The sequence below is a fragment of the Callorhinus ursinus genome, unplaced genomic scaffold (assembly GCF_003265705.2).
Source record: "Callorhinus ursinus isolate GAN/ISIS: 27379988/994484 unplaced genomic scaffold, GSC_fseal_2.0 scaffold16, whole genome shotgun sequence".
In the NCBI taxonomy this organism is placed as follows: Eukaryota; Metazoa; Chordata; class Mammalia; order Carnivora; family Otariidae; genus Callorhinus; species Callorhinus ursinus.
In genome coordinates this window covers 20,853,206-20,874,609 of record NW_027397078.1, presented here as the reverse complement: position 1 = coordinate 20,874,609, position 21,404 = coordinate 20,853,206, and the positions used below count along the sequence as shown (strand labels likewise).

Here is a 21,404-nt window from a genome sequence, read left to right as displayed (position 1 = left end):
CAAATATTTTAACTAAAAAATATGAACAAGACCAAAAGGAGAAAATCATATATATCAATGAAGGAAATGTTTTTGATAAAAGTTAATAGTCATTTTTTTAAAGATTTATTTATTTTTTTGAGAGACAGAAAGAAAGAGAGAGAATGCGCAGAAGAGTAGGGACAGAGGGAGAGGGAGAAAGAATCTTAAGCAGACTCCCCACTGAGCACGGAGCCTAACAGGGGGCTTAATTTCATGACCCTGAGATCAGGACCTGAGCCAAAACCAAGTGTCGGACGCTTAACTGACTGTACCATCCAGGCACCCCAGTTAATAGTCATTATTGACAAAAACTATTAATCTAGGAAATTTCTTGAATTGAATAAAAAGGATCTAAATTCCTAGAACAAACATTCTAGTTACAGTGAAATATTGAAAGTTTTCCCCTTGAAATCAGAAATAAGACAAATATGCCTATTAATAACACTGTCATCACTTATATTCAACATTTTGAAGGCCATCCCAGCCACTGTAAGGAAGCAAGAATATATACCTGAATACACAAAGATATAAGGATTCAATAAAACAATTAAATGTTAATTTTCATTAACAACCATATAAAGTTCTACATACAATTTTAAAAGGATCTATAGACAAAATATTTAAAATTAATAAGGAATGTTATCAAGATTATGGAATGCAAGTTGATATGAACAAATTAATTATATTTTATATTATGGTTTATAAACAAAAATGAGATTAATAAAAGCATTTACAAAGTCACCTAACGGGCGCCTGGGTGGCTCAGTTGGTTAAGCATCTGACTCTTGATTTCATCTCAGGTCATGATTTCAGGGTCGTGGGATGGGGCCCCGAGTCAGGCTCCAGGCTCAGCGTGGAGTCTGCTTGAGATTCTCTCTCTCTCTCTGCCTCTGGCCCTCCCCCTCCTCGTACTCCCTCTCTCTCAAAATAAATAAATAAAATATTTTTAAAACATAAAATACCCAGAAATAAGTGTAAGAAATATGTACATGATGCCCTTACAAAATATAGCTGAGGGAAATTAAAAAAGAGCTAAATACAAAAGAAAGATGAACTAAATAATTATTCATTGATTGCAGAACTGAATGATTTAAAGATGTCAAGTCTCCTCCAACTGAATATTAGATTCAATGCACTCCCAATCAAAATTTCTGCAGTTTTCTTTAAAATGGAAATTGACACACTGACTCTAAATGTGTATAGAAACATGAAGGGCCAAGTACAGCCAAGGCAATCTTGAAGAAGAGCAAAACTTGGTAACTTACACTACCAGATATCAAAAATGATTACAAAACCACAGTAATCAAGACAATATGGTATGTGCAAAACAATAGTAAAATAGGCCAACAGAAAAGACTAGAGAGTTCTAAAATGACCCACATATGTACAGCCACTTGATTTATGACAACTGAATGCAGTAGGGAAAGAAGTGTCTATTTGTAAAAGGTTCTGGATCAATTAAACATTTGTGAGAAAAAAAAACTCATAATTTATAACTCACATAATAAAAAATTCACTTCTAGATGCACTGTGTATCTAACTGTGAAAGTTAAAACAATGTAGTGTTTAGAAGAAAATATGGTAGAACATCTTTATAACAATGGACTAGGCAACAATTTCTCAAGGAGGACGTAAAAAACAATAACCAAAAATGAGAAAGCTAATAAAATAGAGTACTTTAAGATTGACATATTTAGGCATTAAAATACCTTATTAAGAGAATGAAAAAAGAAGCCAAGAAGAGGGAAAAGATAAGTTCAGCAGGAACTTCCAACAAAGTTCTTATGTCCAAAATACATAGAGAACTTCTATAAAATAGTAAGAAAAGGGGAGACAATCCAATAGAAAAATAGACCAAAGACTCAAATAAGCACTTGGAACAGAGGAGATCCAAATGGTCAATAATCATATGAAAAGCAGTCATTTTCATTGCTTCAATTTACATGAAGTTCAAAAACTTGGCAAACATCTTTTAGAACTTTTAAAACTTAGGGTAGTAGTTGTTTTAGAAGGAATAGCAATTGGAAGGAGGAATGTTGGGGGCTTTTGAGTTTCAGAAACAGATGGCATGTCTGCAATATTTTTTTTCACAGTACTGTCTCTGTTGTAGTTCTCTTTCTTGATCTGGATGACGGTTACATGGATGTGTTCACTTTGTGAAAATACACTGAGCTGTAACTATGATTAGTTCACTTTTTTGTTTTTATGTACATTATACTTCAAAAATAAGTGCATAAACACACACACTAATAAACTAAAGCAACAACCACAAAAGCTTCACAGTGTGAATAAAAACAATTCCAGGCAAAATCCAAACTGTAGACCAGCTGTTTATGATTTTGCCTAGTAAATATAAAATTAAGGGTTAAAAAAATACTGGAAAAATATTAAAGGTCATTTGAGAGAAAAAACAACCTTTATAATATGACTCCAAATTCAGAAAACATATATAGATGATAAATATGACAGACTTAACTACAAAAATTAAAATTCTGTATGTAAAATAAATTAACAAAATAAAAATATAAATTGGGAAAGTGTCTGCAACAAATACTATAAAAAGTTTAAAATATTGTAAACAAACTTGGAAAAATATATCTAATAGGCTCTTTTTGCCTTTTATTCAACATTTTCCACTTATGAAAATATAATTACTTTTTTCCTTTCTCCAAATTTTTATTTAAATACCAGTTAGTTAACATACAGTGTAATATCAATTTCAGGTGTAGAATTTAGGGATTCATCACTTCCATAAATCACCCAGTGCTCATCACAAGTGCCTTCCTTGATTTTTGTCCTCATTACTTGTGTAAATGAAGGAAAATAAAATGGCTCTTGCCTAATTAAAAAACAAAACAAAAAACAAGTGCCTTCCTTAATTCCCATCACCTATTTAACCCATCCCCCCTCCCACCTCCCTAGAGCAACCCTCAGTTTGCTCTCTGTAATTAAGTCTGTTTCCTGGTTTACCTCTCTTCCCCCTCCAATGTTCATCTGCTTTATTTCTTAAATTCCACATATGAGTGAAGTCATATGGTATTTTAAGGGATACATGTACCTTGATGTTTATAGAGCATTATCAACAACAGCCAAATTATGGAAAGAGCCCAGATGTCCATCAACAGATAACCAGATAAATAAGATGTGGTGTGTACACACACACACACACACACACACACACACACACACACACACATATATAATATGGAATACTACTCAGCCATCAAAAAGAATGAAATCTTGCCATTTGCAAAGACATGGATGGAGCTAGAGAGTATTATGCTAAGTGAAATAACTCAGTGAGAGCCTATCTCTTGATAGGAAATTATGGATGATTTTTATTTCTTCTTTGGACAGCTCCTTACTTTTAAAATAAGGATGCCTTGTTTTAATACCTGAATAGCATACAATGAATATTTTAAAACTATTTTTAAAAAAATATATATATCCATAAATCAAGAAATCTCAACCTCCCCTCAAAAGTATTCTTATTTCCTAATACCAACTGATTTTTATTTCATAAATTACCACTTTATTTCACTAATTATCATCATCCATTATTTCACACTACTATACTCATTCTGGGTGAGCAGATCTCTCCATATTCTTATTATTGTCTTCTCAAATATTATGTGCATCCTTGAAAAGTTAAATATATATGTAACTAACATCTTACTAAAAATGCTACTTTTTATAGTCAACAAATGAGCATCAGACTTTCTTGTAAAAAAACATCTTTTAAAGTGGTAAAAATCATTTACTTTAACCACATGCTATAGTAAAAATCAATAAAAAGATGTGCACCCCTGGAAAATTGCCTTTTTGATCAATTTTGTGAAACAAATTTGACTGAAAAAAGTCTAATCTTTCTTAAATATTAATATCATAGAGGGATAATAATGTTATATCTTAAGAGTCTCTTCCAATCTTGTGAGCTTTGCTTCATTGTGACTGTCATCAATTGAAATATTGACACTTCTCTGACTGCAGCATTTAATTGTCCCATCATTCAAATATTAAGCTGTGAGCTCTCACTATTTGTTTTTATACCAACTTAAAGACTTTGTTTCCTCGAACATTTTTCTAGTTATTTTCATAATACACCCTTATTATGATTGTTATATTCCATGAACCAATATGAGTTATGTACCCATAGCAGAGTTTGTAGCCTTCTTCCAATGTCCCTTGATAAATAATCACCTACACATGAATTGTGTTTACCATTTGTAAACAAGGAAATCATTACCAGTTTGAAAATTTTAACGTGAAGTTCTAAATCTCTGAAATTAAAGATTAACATTTTTGTTTGGGAATTGATATTGGGGGAACCACATAGATCATGAGTTATACTAGGTTTTCATGTATCAAACGAGCCATGAAAACCACAAAGGATAAGCATTTTAGAAATAGATGGTCTGTCTGCAACATTTTTCTTACAGAACTATGTCTGCGGTGGTTTCTTTCTCAGTTATTAATGTCACCATGACACTCAATTGACATTTTAAAGTTATTAATAGCAGAGCCACATGTCAATGAACATCTTTTTGTCAGGGTATCAGCCAAAACTATGAATGTGAATGACTGGATTCTAACCTGGCTTTTTTCTTCTCCAGTTTGTTCTACGTTCTTTTCCAGGATCTTAGATTAAGTACTCTAATTTGCTGAATGAGAGCTAGGCCATTCAGTTTTGTCTTTCAGTTGACTCTAGCCCCCAATATGTAAACAACTCAAAAAGGAAAATTAATGTGAGAGTAAAATATTGGAGTTTTATAAGCTAATAAATATCATTCAAGTATGCAGTCTATGTAATGGATGAGGGTTATTCCCCAATGTATTCCAAAAGCTCTAAATAAACTTAAAGACTCCAGGGTCTGCTGGTGGCATTTATATTATAATTCATTTTTTCTAACAATGCTCTATTCAGCAAATATTTATTACATGCTTACTATGTGCAAGACACAGCTATAGATATTGCAAAGAATATAAAGGTGAGTGAGGTACAATTCTTACAGTCTCAGAATGTGAGTATATATGTTGTTTGATTCTTACATGAAATATCTCTTCTACTTATTTTTTTCTTCTAAATCAGTGGTGTAGTACCTTCAACATATTCATAGTTTTGGAACCTCTAGATAGAAATGAGAACCAGCTCCTATCACCCAATTAGTGTATTATTTAAATAATACCTTTAATTAGCAAGTGAATATTATGTCCACATTACATCAAATATTTTGTCATTTCCAAAATTTTAATTCTTAATCAGTGAGTTGTTAACTTACTTCTAAACTACAAGCTGTTAAGAAATGTAAGTATTTAGAGGATAAAAGGACGGATTAACTATTAATGTAATGTGCCTGCAATAGTTGACACCCTACTTAGCATGACCATTATGTACTACAGCCTACAAAATTATTCTTTATGCTCCCACAGCAGAGCTAGAGTGCCATATGGCCATGCTTGTTTTTCAACAAATAATTTTTACATAAACAGCTGGTGAACTGTTTTTATTGTAACAGTGCACATATTTTTTGAGACATTTGGGAAGGACTGATGCAACTCCTAGTCACTGACTGTTTTTATGTCCACATTAAGGAGAAAATCAAATTGATATTTTTAAAAATGTGGACTTTTGTAATCTTGTCACTATGGTCAGTTTACAAGAAAGATTTTTAATGTAGTGCAGGAATTATTGGCATGTTTATAAACTTGCAGCAAGAAACAGAAATTAATCATAAGGGATCTTCAACTTAGATGGCATATTCAGTATTTTTATTTTTATACCCTCATGAATTTTAGAGGCAGAGCTGATATGTTTTGGACTATTTTATAGGCAGTTTTAATGTGACTATATTTGGTTTTGAAACATAGTTTCAACACATTCTGATAAGTGATATAATAACCAGAAGATTTTTAGCAGTTTTGTGTGTATCTGTGATTTGAGTTGATTTAAAGACTATCTGATCCAAAAGCACCCCCCTCCTCCTCGACAAGAAACTTTATCTATTAAAACACTAGTGGTTTCAAAAATGCAAGTAGAAAAATTTCCTTTTGAATTCTAAGGTAATGATGACCACTTTTCAGTTTTTTCAAGGAGATTATCACAGTGCTTAGAATATTAAATATAATTTTATAGCTAATACTTCAAAAATTTCCCTGTAACCAGAAGCTACTCCCAGCCTGGTGATGGGTATTAAAGAGGGCACCTACTGAATGGAGCACTGGGTGATATACGCAAGCAATGAATCATGGAACACTACATCAAAAACTAATGATGTAACGTATGGTGATTAACATAACATAATAAAAAAAAGAACACTGGTAAGGATTCATGTGTTATTATATTTCACTGATTCCTTATTCACAGGATATTAGAGACCATAAAATATGTTTCATTAGAGAAGGAAATGAATGCTTATCATTGTGCCACTGAAAAGCTTAGGACCTTGGGGTCAGAACAATAACATACTAATGGTGTATGTAAAATGTAAGAGGAAGGAAGATTTTTCCCAACCCTCCAGGTTCATTATATTTACCTATCTGTCCTTTATATCTTTGATTAATTCCACTTCGGGGCACATAGACGTTTTCATGGAATATTTTATATTGATATACAAAATGGAAAAACAAAGGATCTTTTTTCATTTTGCTTTAGCCTTAACCTTCCATTGAAGAAACTCACCTAGAATAAGCTTTACAATAGTAAGTACATTTTGTGAGCAAATTGTCACTTAAACATATAATAACTTAAAACCAATTTGTTTATGTGGATTTTAATTTATGTCCTAATGTTTATTTTCTTCCAATAAAATATGCACCAGAGGGATGTTAAGAAAATGGACTGAGTGAGACAATACATTTTTGGAAAGGTGTTTCTTTTCCCCAAATATATCTATTCATATTACTTCACCAAAAGTTTAGGTCTAAGAAGGAGAAAATCAGCTATACAAATGACTTTACTTATTAACTAGAATATGTAATGGCTGGGGGACAATTCTCTGTGGGTCACCTGCATTTCTGTATATCTTGTGAGGTTGCCCTTTGTTCTAGATAATATTTTCAAGAAACTCTGTGTAGCAAAAGCCTTAGAAGATATCTATCTATCTACAGATATAGATAGACATAGACATACGAAACGTCTCCAGAGCAGGGGGAAGGCATGCTCATTGCCCATTATAGAAGATTCAGGTTACCTAAGCAGAGAGCTCCTCTCCTGCAATGAAACTCACTGCATGTTTTCGTATCACCTGGCCCTCTTCCTGTCAATCTGTGATTACTGGGGTTTGAGTTACCACTGTAAGATAATGCAGGTACTCTCTGGCGACTACAAATGCTATGAGAATAAAGTTCTTTGTCTCTTACCCAAGAGCCTTGTGCTTTTTGCCAGCATCCATGAAATTGTGACAGGTTAACTTGTTAGCTTGCAAGAAGGATAAAAATCTTAGCCTCTTCACAGTTTGTGACAGCTACCACATATCTCCACTTCTCCTTTTGCAAACAAAAAGCAAACAAAATTAGCCTATAAAATAGCCTTTAAAAGTTGTAAAAATAGGGCGCCTGGGTGGCTCAGATGGTTAAGCGTCTGCCTTCGGCTCAGGTCATGATCCCAGGGTCCTGGAATCGAGTCCCGAGTCAGGCTCCCTGCTCCTTGGGGGCCTGCTTCTCCCTCTGCTTCTCTCTCTCTCTCTCTGTCTCTCATGAATAAATAAATAAAATCTTTAATAAATAAATAAATAAATAAAAGTTGTAAAAATAGATAGCATTTAAATTTTTCATTTTGCTTCTATTTTGTTCTATAATACATTTTAATATGTATCACCAATTCGAACTTCTTCAAATCATTTAACTAGCTTCACATATATCATTAAAAAGTGAGATATGCACCACATATGATGAGGAGTGGAAGTAAATCAAGGAATATACTTTTGATATTAGTTATTTATCAAAGCAAATCTACAGCCATTTTAACTTATCTACTTGGAGTACTGCCTTCATTTTTTAACAGGATATCAAACTCGCTGAGGTTAAGTAATGATAAAATAAACTCCATATTGTTATATATACATTATTTTTACTTGTTTATGTTCATATTTTTTACTTTAAATGTCAGAGCTGTAAGAATAATATATACATGGGTATATTATATACTTATATAATATATATCAATGTAAACTTATCTATCTCAATATTATTTATATATTTGTGTTATATATAAATTTATGTGTAAATTTATATATATTTTACTCACAGATATATTTCACTCACATATTTTTTAAAGATTTTATTTTATTTATTTGAGAGTGAGAGAGAGAGCACAAGAGGGGGTAGGGTCAGAGGGAGAAGCAGACTCCCCACTGAGCAGGGAGCCCAATGCAGGATTCAATCCTGGAACTCTGGAATCATGATCTGAACTGAAGGCAGTTGCTTAACCAACTGAGCCACCCAGGTGCCGTATTTCACTCACATATTGAGGAATGCATGTGAATATTTAAGCCACATCACAATAAGCTCCTTTGCTAACTACTTAACTAAATTTCTTCTAAGTTTAAGCAGCATGAACAACTAAAAAATGTAGGACACAAATTGATTCTACCCATAATTTGCATATTTATCTTATATAATTATCTAAAATAGTTGTACACAACGTTTGCACGAGATTATATACATGAATATGGGGAAAACAAGTATTTACTGAAAATTTTCATGACTTTCTGTCATAGGCTCATGTCTGATCTCCCTCCCCATGTTTTCTTTTTTTATTTGTTTTTTATTGAAGATTAATTAACAAATAATGTTTTATATTAACAGGTGTACAATACAATGATTCAACAATTCTATCTTGCCATTTGCAACTCATGTCTTTTTTCTTTTTAATTTTAACTGCTGCACAATTTTAAACATGTATTCCTGTGAAGGAAGGAAGACATGCAATTTTACATCCAGGTGTGTTGCTGCAGATATCATCACTGAGTTATGCAGACACGTGGGCAGCAATATTACTAATTCCACGTCATAGTTAGCTATGTAATATCTTCTTCCTAGATTTCATCGGTGTCAAGATTAATTTGTTGGCCCGTGTTGACCAGAATACTGGTGCTGGTGGGGTGAGTGTTCTGAACAACACTCACAAAGTTATTTCTCTCACCAAAGGACAAGGACTAGCTGAGGAACAGGTACAGTTTTAGTCAATCATTTTTATGTAGTTGCGAATGTCATTATGGAAAACTTGGAGACTAGAATTAGAGTATATTTTTGATCTTTTAAGAAACTTTTTTAGCTCAGTAGACTGTGAGTACTGTCCTTTAGCTATAGTATCAGCATGACTCCATGCTTAGGATTAGGCCCTAAAATAACCAGATATAAGTAGACATGAAAAAGAGACTTCTGGACATTCACCACATTACTATTAGTTTGAGGATGTTTGAAGTCTGTGCTTCCTCTTCCATTATTCCTGTTTTCAGACCTAGAAACTCCAAAAAGGTAATGTTATCATTTGTCCCTAACTGCTAAGCAGTATGTTAAAAAACACAGATAAGTAAAAAATTCAAACAAAAATGTTGATGGTTGTTATATCTCAGTTATATGATGATGGATTTACTTGTTCTTTAAAAGTCATTTAATATTTCCAAAAATCTCAACTCATTCTCAAGCCTAAATCCCATAAACAGATAATGGAAATAGAGTCAGTAATTAGTTAAAGCTTAAAGAAAGGGACAGAGATTAAGAATGTGGTGAATATTAGCACATGAGATATTGTCAATAAAGTAGTGACCATAAGGTGCTGGGTTGTGGCTGATAGGTCACTGATTAGACACGAAATTAGGAATGATAGAAATAGTAGAAAAGGGGTAAGGATGCCTGTTGCATAAATTACATGCCAAAATAATAAATTAGATCTTAAAAGCTGGTTTATGATTTACAAAAGTCAATTTGAATATCAAAATATGATCTGCATGAGAATGACCATACCAAATGCTTAAGTAAAGCACAGTTATCAATATGGTGACCAATCTCAAAGAGAAGTAGCCTATTTTGAACAAAGTACCAGCTACCTGGTGAAATGAACACTAAAAAAGCTTGTTCTTCTAAACTGGGTCTAGGCAATATACAAATTTCTCACACATCACATCTTACTCTTTTCTTTGGAGCTTATGCCTTTAGGTATCATAAACATGCTTGTCATAAGTTAGTTCATTATTCTCTTTTGTTTAAAATAATTTATTGAATTTTCCTGTACTTTTATGGTAATTATAAAGTAATGTGCTTCCATTATGATAATAATGATTGTTTATTAGCATCATTGTACATGGTTAACTACTTATATTTTTTAACAGTTCAGGCTTCAAAACGTCCTCATCCAAAACTTATTTAGCCTTAATTACAAAGCACTGTTAGCTTATTCTTTTTCTTATTGCAGTATTTGGGATTGGGTTAATTATGACCAATAAATGCTAGAAATTGATTCTAGATAAAGGAGTTAGGTGAGCCCTAAAATGTCCAAGAGATAAAAAGATCAGTTGAGGAATATATATATATAATACCATTGCAGCCATGCTGAAAACTGGATACTTGTAAAATTACTGAAATATTTGGTGTATACAAAGTTAAGAAGGACTAAGTATTATTTAACTTCTATCAATAGATTAAATAAAGTGGATAATTAAGCATTACCAATAAAAATTGGATATTCATGTTTCCTTAAAGTTCATTTTGTTCTATTCTGAATATTTGTATTCTTCTTATTATTATATTTCTTAGAACATATTCACAAAACCTAGGTGTACAAATGCATACACACATGTAAACTATTCCCTATCAAGATACATTATTATTCCACCACCTCATAAAGATCATTCATGCCTTTTCTAGCCAGTTCCAATAGACCACCTCTACATCACTCCTTTCCCATAGTTCTGATGTCAACTGTAAATTAGATTGGCTTGTTCTAGAGTTTTTAACAGCTTTATTAAGGTGTAACTGACATACAATAAATTGCATATATTTAAAACACACAATTTGTTAAGATTTGGCATATGTATACATTCATGTAACCACCACCGCAATCAACATAATGAATATATCCATCACCTCCAAAAGATTCCTCATGCTCCTTTGTAACCTCCTTGGCATTCTTCCCAGTCCATAGGCAAACCACTGAATAATATTCTTTATATCGGTATACATTCATTTTCATTTCCTAGACTCTTATATAAGTGGAACTATACAGTATGTGCTTTTTAGCCTGGCTTTTTTTATTCAAAGTAATTATTTAGAGATTCATGCATGCTACAGCATGTATCAATAGTTAATTCCTTTTACTGCTGAATAATATTCTATTTTCTGTATATACTACAGTTTATCTGTTCACCTGATGGTGGATATTTTAAGGTATTCTCAGTTTTTCACTATTACAAATCAAAATGCTATGAACTTTCAGGGAGCCTGGGTGGCTCAGTGGGTTAAGCATCTAACTCTTGGTTTTGGCTCAGGTCATGATCTCAAAGTCGTGAGATCCAGCCCTGAGTCGGGCTACGTGCTCAGCGCAGATTCTGCTTGAGATTCTCTCTCTCCTTTTCCCTCTGCCCCTCCCCCCAGTCTTGCTCTCTATCTCTCTAAAATAAATAAAATCTAAAAAAAAAAAAAAGATGCTATGAACTTTCATATATACATCTTTGCATGGGTATAAGCTTTCATTTCTCTCAGGTAAATGCTTGGTAGTATACTAGCTAGGTCATATTGCAGGTGTATGGTTCACTTTTTAAGAAACTGCTAAGCTGTTTTCCAAAGTGGATGTACCAGTTTACATCCCCACCAACAACATTTAAGAGTTCCTTCACACCCTTGGCAGTACTCGGTATGATCAGTCTTTTTACCGTGTATATTCTAGTATGTGTGTAATGGTATCTCATTGGGATTTTAATTTTTATTGCCCTAATGATTAATTATGTTGAGGATCTTTTCATGTGCTTCTTTGTCACTCATTAACTGTCTTTTGGTGAAATGTCTGCTCAACATTTTGACCTTTTATACTGTTGGTTTTTTATTATTATTGAGTTTTGAAAGTTCCTTATAAATGCTGCATACAAGTCCTTTATCACATTGAAATCAGGTACTGTTAGTTCTCCAAATGTCCTTTTCTTTTTCAAAGTCATTTCAACTATTATGGGCCCGTTGTATTTCCATATAAAGTTTACGATGTATACATTTCTTTTAAGAAAAGTCCTATTGGGATTTTGGTGGGAATTTTACTAAACCTACAGATCATTTTAGGGAGAAGTGACAACTAAAGCATCTTATTTTCCAGTCTCTCTTATTTCATTTTTTTTTCCTTTTATGTGCTGGCAGGTACCTATATTACAATGTGGAATAATAATGGTGATAGTAGCTATTCTTACCTAATTCCCAATTTCCATTCTTTCTCCACTATGTACGATGCTTGATAGAGGGTTTGTTTGTTTGTTTGTGTTTTGGTGGCTAGCCATTATTTAGTTTGATAACATCTCTTATTATCACAGATTAATACTGATTTTTACAGAGCAGATATTTAACAACTTAGATATTTTTCTCATTTAATTTGTCAATGTGGTATGCCTGTCCTGTACTTATTTGCCCTCAGATCATTCTTTCCTCTTTCCTTGCTCTGCTCTCTAGTGTTCAGGAGATAATCCCTGCAAGCTCCAGTTCCTAGGTCCTCCAATATTTGGCTGCTCTCATAGTTCAGGCAACAAGGCCAGCAGATTATAGACCAGGAGGACAGGAACAGCCTTCTCCCTCTGCATCAGGTACCTTTTCCTTCAATAGCTGTATCTTCTTCATGGCTCTAGCTCTAGCTCCCATCATATTGTTTAACCATGGTTTTAGATTCTGCTGATGCCAGTTCCTAATCTCCTGTAACACTACCTCCTTCCTCAATTTCTCCCTCTACACTAGAAATGGGAGTGACTTCCTCAAGTTGCTAAGTATTGGCTTGCCTAACTCTACTTGGTTTGGCCTCTCCATCACTTGAATGACCAATATTGTGCATTAAATTCTGTCTAAGTTATAGAATTAGAGTAATTTCTGTTTTCCTGAATAATCTCTGACAGTTGCATTTAGCTAATTATATTGTTTGACTTTACAACTGTGAATCCTGCTTTTCATTCCTAGGAAAAACTCAACTCAGTCACAAGCAATTAAATGTGCTCAAGTCTCTTAGATCACATATAACCAAAACAAAACAAAGCAAAACATCCCAGGGACACTGACACTTCCTCTAAATAATTCTGTTTCTTTCTTTTTCACATCCTTCTCAAAAATAATTTTCTGCACTCACTAGTATTTCTGTCTGTGTATTCAAAAGATTCTAAGAAGATAAGGAATATAGAGACATAATTAGCTTGTAAAAAATTCCAGCACCTACACATAAAACTCTATAGAGTTACTTGTGGAAAACAGCCCAAGTGGTACTCAGAAGGATATCTATAGTCTTAAGCACATTTATTAATAAAATAGTACAGCCACTATGGAAAACAGTATGGAGGTTACTGAAAAAATTCAAAACAGAACTACGATATGGTCCAGCAATTCCACTTCTGGGTATTTATTGGAAGAAAACAAAAGCACTAACTCAAAAAGATATATGCCCTATATTCACTGCAGCATTATTTACAATAGCTAACATATGGAAACAACCTAAGTATCCATCAATGGATGAAGGGACAAAGATGTGATACATACACACACACACACCCCCACACACAAATATACATACATATATTCACAGTGGAATATTACTCATTTATAAAAAAGAATAGATCTTACCATTTGCAACAACATAGATGGACCTTGAGGGGCATTACAATAAGTGAATTAAGTCAGAGAAAGACATACTACATGGCCTAATTTATACGCAGAATCTAAAAAAAAAAAGAGTTCATAGATACAGGGAACTGATTAGTGGTTGCCAGAAGCAGGGGGTAGAGGGTGGGTGAAATGGGTGAAGGTGGTCAAAAGGTACAAATTTCTAGTTATAAAATAAATAAGTCTGGGAGATGTATGTACAGCATGGTGACTATAGTTAATAATACTGTGTTGTATATTTGAAAGTTGCTAAGAGGATGGATCTTAAAAGTTCTCATCACAAGAAAAAAAATTGTAACTGTGTAGTGATGGATGTTAACTAGACTTACTGTGGTGATCACTATCGAATCATTATGTTGTACACGTAAAACTAATATTATATGTCAATTATATCTCAATAAAAAAATAAAGTCCATTAATGAGAAAAGAAAACATGGAGACCATAAGAACAAGAAATTAGAAGAAAAAAGGATAGGTTAATTTGAAAAAGAAATAAAACAATAACTAGAAATAAAAATATAGTTATTGAAATTAAAATCCCAGTGGACAAAAAATGGAAATATTTACAACATGCAAAAATTTCAAGAAACTAGAGAAAGAATACCATATTGAACCCAAAGAAATAGAATGTAGAAAATAATGAAGTGCAGAAATGATGAGTTAGAAGACAATGGAGCCAACTAACAAAAGACTGTACTTTTATTTTTTTAAAGATTTTATTTATTTATTTGACAGAGAGAGACACAGCGAGAGAAGGAACACAAGCAGCAGGGGTGGGAGAGGGAGAAGCAGGCTTCCTGCCAACCAGGGAGCCCGATGCGGGGCTCGATCCCAGGACCCCGGGATCATGACCTGAGCCGAAGGCAGACACTTCACAACTGAGCCACCCAGGCGCCCCAAAAGCCTGTACTTTGAAAAGACTGATATAACTGACAGTTTTATAAGTATCATCAATTAACAAAAGAAACAGAAGTAAGTGATATTAGTTAAATAATATTGTACAAAATATAGGCGTAGAAGGAATTTAAAAATTATGAGAGAGCACCATAAATATCATTACCAAATGGTGAACAAGGTATGTTTTTGCAAAAAATACATTTCATCTAATAAACTCAGAAAAAATAATAGAAATACAAAATTAACATTGTGTAACAATTAACGGATAAATATGCTAATCTTTAAAGATTGCAAACATGAACACAAAGGAAGTCAGACATTAGGTTCCTTGTGATAAAAATTCACAATATCACCTATGGGAAGTTTTTCCAAACAAAAAAAGAAAGAGTAAAAAATTACACCTTAATCTGATGAAACTTCTGCTGATTTAAAGAAATACAGAGGGAGAAGGACACCAGTGATGCAATCAGCAAAACCCATGCCATATGAAACTGGATAAAACACGAGGTTTTTTTTCAACAAAAAAATGACAAGGAAAATAAGTAATATATGTATGTGGGAGGTGTAGGATCTATAAATTAATGGGCATAAAGAGCAATGACATGAATAGACTTTATTTGACCCTGATTCAAGAAAAAACATTTTTAAAAAGTCAGGCAAATGTGAAAAATAACTGGACATTTGATGATATTAATTTTTTAAGGTAGGATATGTATAATTGAATATTTATGTTTCATAAAGGATACCTATCTTTTAGAAATAGATACTTAAATATTTAAAGATGAAATGGCATGATATCTAGGATTTATTTCTCATTATTTCAGTGGCAGAGATGGGGTAGATATGGGTAGAAATGTAACCAGGCAGGCCGTGTGTTGATGATTGCTGATGCTGATGTGAAATATATTGGTTTTATTATACTATTCTCTCTACTGTTGTATATGTTTGAAATTTTCTACAATAAATATAATACATATGTAGCCATTAAAATAAAACCCTAAGTGATAATAGACCATTATTTAGAAAAAATATTAATTACTCAATAGGTTCAAGCAGAAATAGAAAACTGTTACTGAGAAATACAAAACTATCCTCAAGGTTTCAGTCACGTTTAAGTTTCAAGACAAGGCAGTCAGGGCCAGTTCTACCAAATAACAAGCAAAAAATTAACCACCATTTCATGTAAACACATCAAAAGCATACAAAAAGATGGGCAATTTTTCAGCTTATTTTCCCAGTCTAGCTCTCCTTGATAAGAAAATCAGCTGAGGACCCTTTGAAAACAGAACACTTAAGCCAAGCTCACCCACTTACAGGCAAAGATCCTAAATAAAGTCATAGAAGTTTCAATATAGCAGTGAATTAAATGGAAAAAAGATGCTGAACCCAAGAAATATAACAATATAACATTAGAAAAAACTGCCCAAAATACTACATTAACAGATAAGATTTAAAAGGCATTTGATCATCTACTGAAGTAAAGAAAAAACTTTTTTCCCCCCAAATTTTATTTATTTATTTGACAGCGAGAGACAGCGAGAGAGGAAACACAAGCAAGGGGAGGGGAGAAGCAGCCCCCCCCCCAGCAGGGAGTCCGATGCAGGGCTCGATCCCAGGGCTCGATCCCAGGGCCCTGGGATCATGACCTGAGCCGAAGGCACTTAACGACTGAGCCACTCAGGCGCCCCAAGAAAAAACTTTTGAAAAAAAAAGTCAACGTGCATGCAGGGTAATATTGTTTAGCTAACTAACATTAGAAGGGAACTTCCATTTCCTAAAATCTATAGCAAACAAACTTAAATGTGAAATGTTAGTAGCATTCCCATTAATGTAAGGAGCAAGACACAGCAGTATGTTACCAACTCTAACTGTTCAAAACCGGATCAGAATGCATAGCCAGAGGATAAGAATACAAAAATAAATAAAAGTTAGGAATAGTAAAAAGAAATAGAAATTATTGGTTGCAAATATGATCATCATTTGGAAAATCCCAAGGAAAAGGCTACGGATTATTTAAGTAAACAAATGACTTCAGAAAAGTGGCATATAAATAACTATAGTAATATCAAGAGCCTTGTTGTACAAAGCAGTAATTATCAGAACATGTATTATAAATGAGAATCAAAATTAAAATGAATTTTACTACACTTTTCAATGTTAGATAAGATCGAAACACCTGGGTCTCACAAAGTTATGCAGATCTGCCTCTCTCCTGTAGCAAGTAGATCTTTTCGAACAGAAAGTTCCCAAAAGTCTGACTAGTGAAGAGATCCTATCATCACTATGCATCTTCTCCGACATCTCAGAACCTGTCCTAGTCCCCCCTACCTTGTATGGCAGCCTCTCGATCTCACACCCTGGCTGGAATGCAGACCTACCTTCCGCAAGGGTTTAAGCTGACAAACTGTCCAGAGTTTAGGAAGAGGAGGTGATATTTCCCAAGGAGCCTTTAATCAATGAACCAGGAGCCAAAATGAGGACCTACTTCGCGAAAAGACCTTTGGTACTACTCACACTATAACAGAGGGGGCACCACAGAGTCACGCTCCTTATCGCCCCATCCGGGGGGGCCCCCAGGAGTAGCCGGATGTATGCACACTGACTTCCGTCCCTGCTCCGTGGGAGGTGAGCTCTTGCAGCGAGAAGGGCCGCATCGGCGCAGCGGAGGGAGGAATCCACGCTCTGCCCCAGGTGAGATAAGGATATTGAGTAAGGTTTGAGGGAATCCCCCTATCTCGAAAGACCTAAGACCATGAGGGAATCCCCCTATTTCGAAAGACGTAAGACCCCACAGTCCTGCCCTTGCTGTCAGCTCTAGAAGGTTCCAGGCAGGGATCACCCGATGCAGTGCTCTCTGAATTCTCGTTCTGAGCACTCGGAGAAATAATAACATTGGACCCAGGGTGTTGATATCGGAGGAGTCAGTGAAGGACCTTGTGTGAATTCGTTGGAACTGCCCCTCCCCCATAACAGAGGCGTCCCCACAGAGCCGGGCCCCTGCCGCCAGCCGTGGGAGACCCCAAGGGGTGAGGATGTTTGACTCGCGTATCTGTTTCAGGCTATCAGAGGAAGGAGGCTCTGCCACGAGTTGACGAACACCCCTATTCATGTTCTAGGAGAAACCGCCTCCCTAGAACACTGGAGGCCCTAAAGAGCCCCACCCCTGCTATAAGCCCTGGTGGATCCTTAGCAGGGCTGTGAGACCAAGATGTCTCTAACTTTATCCTCAGTGGTCCCAGGGAGACGAGCCCTATTAGAAGGAGATGACTCAAGCCGTTCTAGAGGTCAAAGTGAGAACAGAGGCAGGGAGGATACAGAGTTAGGACTTTCCTCTTTAATCAGCCCTGGAAAACCCTAGGGAGATCTGCATTCTGAGGTCTCCCCCCCCCCCCCCCCCCCCCCCCCCCCCCCCCCCCCCCCCCCCCCCCCCCCCCCCCCCCCCCCACCTTCACTGCATATGCCAGGATATCAGGTGATTGAGAGCCTTGGTGTGATTGTTATAGCCTTCAGGTCTGCAGAAGGGGGATTCCTGGCAGTCAAGGGGAGGAGCCATGGTAAGGAACCTGAGCACTGAGCAGACCAGTCATCACAGAACAGAGGCTGTGTCACAGAGCCCTCCATGTGATGTCATCCCTCAAAGGGGTCACTGGGGAAGATATGTTAAACTGAGTCCTCCCTAAACTCTTCCTCAAACCTTTCAAAAATGTGAGATTCTTTTTTTTTTAAAGATTTTATTTATTTGAGAGAGAATGAGAGAGAGAGCAAATGAGAGGGGGTAAGGTCAGAGGGAGAAGCAGACTCCGTGCTGAGCAGGGAGCCGGATGCGGGACTCGATCCCAGGACTCCAGGATCATGACCTGAGCCGAAGGCAGTCGCTTAACCAACTGAGCCACACAGGCGCTCCCAAAAATGTGAGATTCTTTCTATGAGGGGATAGGTCTAAGGTAAGCCAAGAGAGGACTCCTAGGCCCTGCAAGAGGCCAGGTGAGGACTCTAAGTAAGGAGTGAGAACCCTAATTATCCCAGGATGGGGAGGGTCCCACACAGCTTTGCCATTGCTGTCATCTCAGGGTACCCTTGGGCACATGTGCTTAGATGTGATTCCCCTTCAGTTCCTCCTCCAGGATGTCAGGGAGTTGAGGGCTTTGAAATGAGGGGTCAACATCAAATCAGTTAAGCAGAGGACCTCAGGTCCTTCAAGAAGTCAAGGTAATGGTGCTGAATGTGAACGGAAACACCCCCTACTCCACAACAGGGGAGGCACCATAGAGCCTGGATCTGCCAAACCCTATATCAGCTCCAGTAGGACTCAGGTAGGGGTGGGAAGCTTCAGCCCAAGGTGAACACTAGTTACTTCCAGAGTCCTCAGGGGAAAGGCTAACCCATGAAGGGGAGCCTTGTGGGATCCTAGAGCAGTGCCCTCAAGGAAACCTGGAGAGATGGCTGTTGATAAACCCCAAGATGGTATCTCCCTGCCAGAGGATATCACACCATTTCATCCTCTTTCCTCCAGGTTACTGAATCATCTATTGTCTTTTCCACACTCGTGCCTGCTCTCCCTGACCAGAATCATCATGCCTCGGGGCCAGAAGAGTAAGCTTCGTGCCCGTGAAAAACGCCGCCAGGCTCGAGAAGAGCCAGGGCATCTGGCAGCTGCTCAAGCCAGTGTACCAGAGGAGAAAGAGTCCCCCTCTTCTCCTTCTCCTCAATTCAAAGATGCTCCCCAGAGCTCACCTGCCACTGGAACACCCAGCAATCCTCAAGTTACTGGGAGAGTCTGCTCCACCAGCACTACTGCTGCAACTGCTTCAAACGCAAGATTTAATGAAGGTGCCAACAATCAAATGGAGGAGAAGCCAAATGCCTCACAGGCGAGGGGTACCACTGAGCACTGGAATAGAGGTCCTATAGATAAGAAGGTTGCTATGTTGGTATACTACCTGCTGTACAAGTATCAAATGAAAGAGCCCATTACCAAGGCAGATATGCTGAAAAATGTAATCCAGATTTATAAGAATCACTTCCACGAGATCCTCCGGAAAGCCTCTGAGCACTTGGAGCTGGTTTTTGGCCTTGACGTGAAGGAAGTGGATCCCAACAGGAACATCTATGTTCTTGTCAACAAATTGGAATCCAGCTATGATGAGAGAGTAAATGATAATGGAGGTGTGCCCAAGACTGGCCTGTTGATGACCGTCCTGGGCGTGATCCTCACAAAGGGCAACTGTGCCACTGAGGAGCAAGTCTGGGAAGTGCTAAATATGATGGGGTTATATGATGGAATGAAGAATTTCATCTATGGGGAGCCCAGGAAGCTCATCACCAAAGATTGGGTGAAAGAAGAATACCTGCAGTACCGGCAGATAGCCAACAGTGATCCTCCACGCTATGAGTTCCTGTGGGGTCCCAGAGCCCATGCTGAGACCAGCAAGATGAAAGTCCTAGAGTTTGTGGCCAAGATCCATGATACCGTCCCCAGTGCCTTCCCATGCTGGTATGAAGAGGCTCTGAGAGATGAGGAAGAGCGAGCCCGAGCCAAGGTTGTAGCCAAGGCTTCTACTGCTGCTATGGCCAGTGCACGCTCCAGGGCCATGGCTAGCAGCTTCTCCTGCCCCAAGTGAAGTTTGAGGAAGGTTATTATGTGTGTTTGAAGAGAACAGCTAATGTTCTCATTAGTGAAAGGTCAGGGTGGGGCTGGAGACAAGAGAGTACATAACACGTTTGTGTTCCTATTTTAGGTAGTAACCTGGATATTTGTCTAAATGTTTTTTTGTTTTATTTTGTTTTTTTGAGAGAGAGAGGGTGAGCATGGCGGGGGGAGGAAGAGGAGAGAGAGAAACTTAAGCAGGCTCCACGCCCAGCGCAGAGCCCCACATGACTCTGAGATCATGCCTGAGCCAAAATCAAGAGTTGGACATTTAACCGACTGAGCCACCCAGGCACCTCAGTGTTGTTCCTTTTAATAGAAGGTTTAACTAGCTTCAGAATCTTTTGTGAATGATGTAAATCACACATTATTGATGTTTATGAGTTTTAACAGTAAGAGTTTTATTATTTTATAGAACAAATTGGGACATTTTCCATTTTATTGAGTTACTTAGAATAAGATAATGTAGTAATGGATTTGGCACTTCCTTGCAAATATGAGAGAACTCGGCAGTAAAATGCTGGGATCAAGAAACAGAGAAAAAAGTAAAAGATATCTTTTTGCATTCCTTTATCACTATTTGGTCTGTTCTGTAAAATTAAGAGAGATATATACTTAGTTGTGCTTAGTTTATTCAAGAATGTAGAATTAATTATAGCATAATAAATTAGACCTCTTGCACACTGTCTCATTTATTTCGCAGACATTCCTTCAGCATCTGCTCTTTGGGAGGCTTCCTGCTAGTACTGGTAGTGTCAGGATAAACAAGACCCACCCACTGTGCCCATAGAATTTTAGAGTGTAGAAACAGCTGTCAAGTAGGAAAGAGGATGGGATACACCCTAAGACCTAAGAACAAGTCAAAAGAAGGAGAGGACTTGGGAGGATCCAGATGTGAGAAGTCAAGTATAAGTGCCCTGAGGCCAGTGAGTCTGAGGCCTTGGGAAACTGCAAGTCGTTTGGTGTGAGTCAGTTTTACCTGAAGCTGGGTGGTGGATCAGAT

The 21,404-nt window shown here is 36.6% G+C and overlaps 1 protein-coding gene and 1 long non-coding RNA gene across 2 annotated transcripts in view; one reads left to right on the top strand and one right to left on the bottom strand.

The window, feature by feature from the left end:
* Window positions 1-18,264, bottom strand: part of LOC141374281 (uncharacterized) — a 51,085-nt gene extending 32,821 nt beyond the window's left edge. Inside the window, exons 1-2 of the long non-coding RNA XR_012381042.1 lie at window positions 18,201-18,264; window positions 17,269-17,436 (exon numbers count right to left, since the gene is read on the bottom strand). This is a non-coding gene — a long non-coding RNA (uncharacterized lncRNA). The remainder of the gene's footprint in view (window positions 1-17,268; window positions 17,437-18,200) is intronic.
* Window positions 17,375-21,073, top strand: MAGEB10 (MAGE family member B10). Its single transcript, XM_025857811.2, is given in 3 exon segments — window positions 17,375-17,445; window positions 19,268-20,345; window positions 20,347-21,073. Coding segments are annotated over 2 exon segments (1,053 nt in total). The 5' UTR covers window positions 17,375-17,445; window positions 19,268-19,328; the 3' UTR covers window positions 20,383-21,073.
* The last annotated feature ends 331 nt before the right edge of the window (window positions 21,074-21,404 follow it).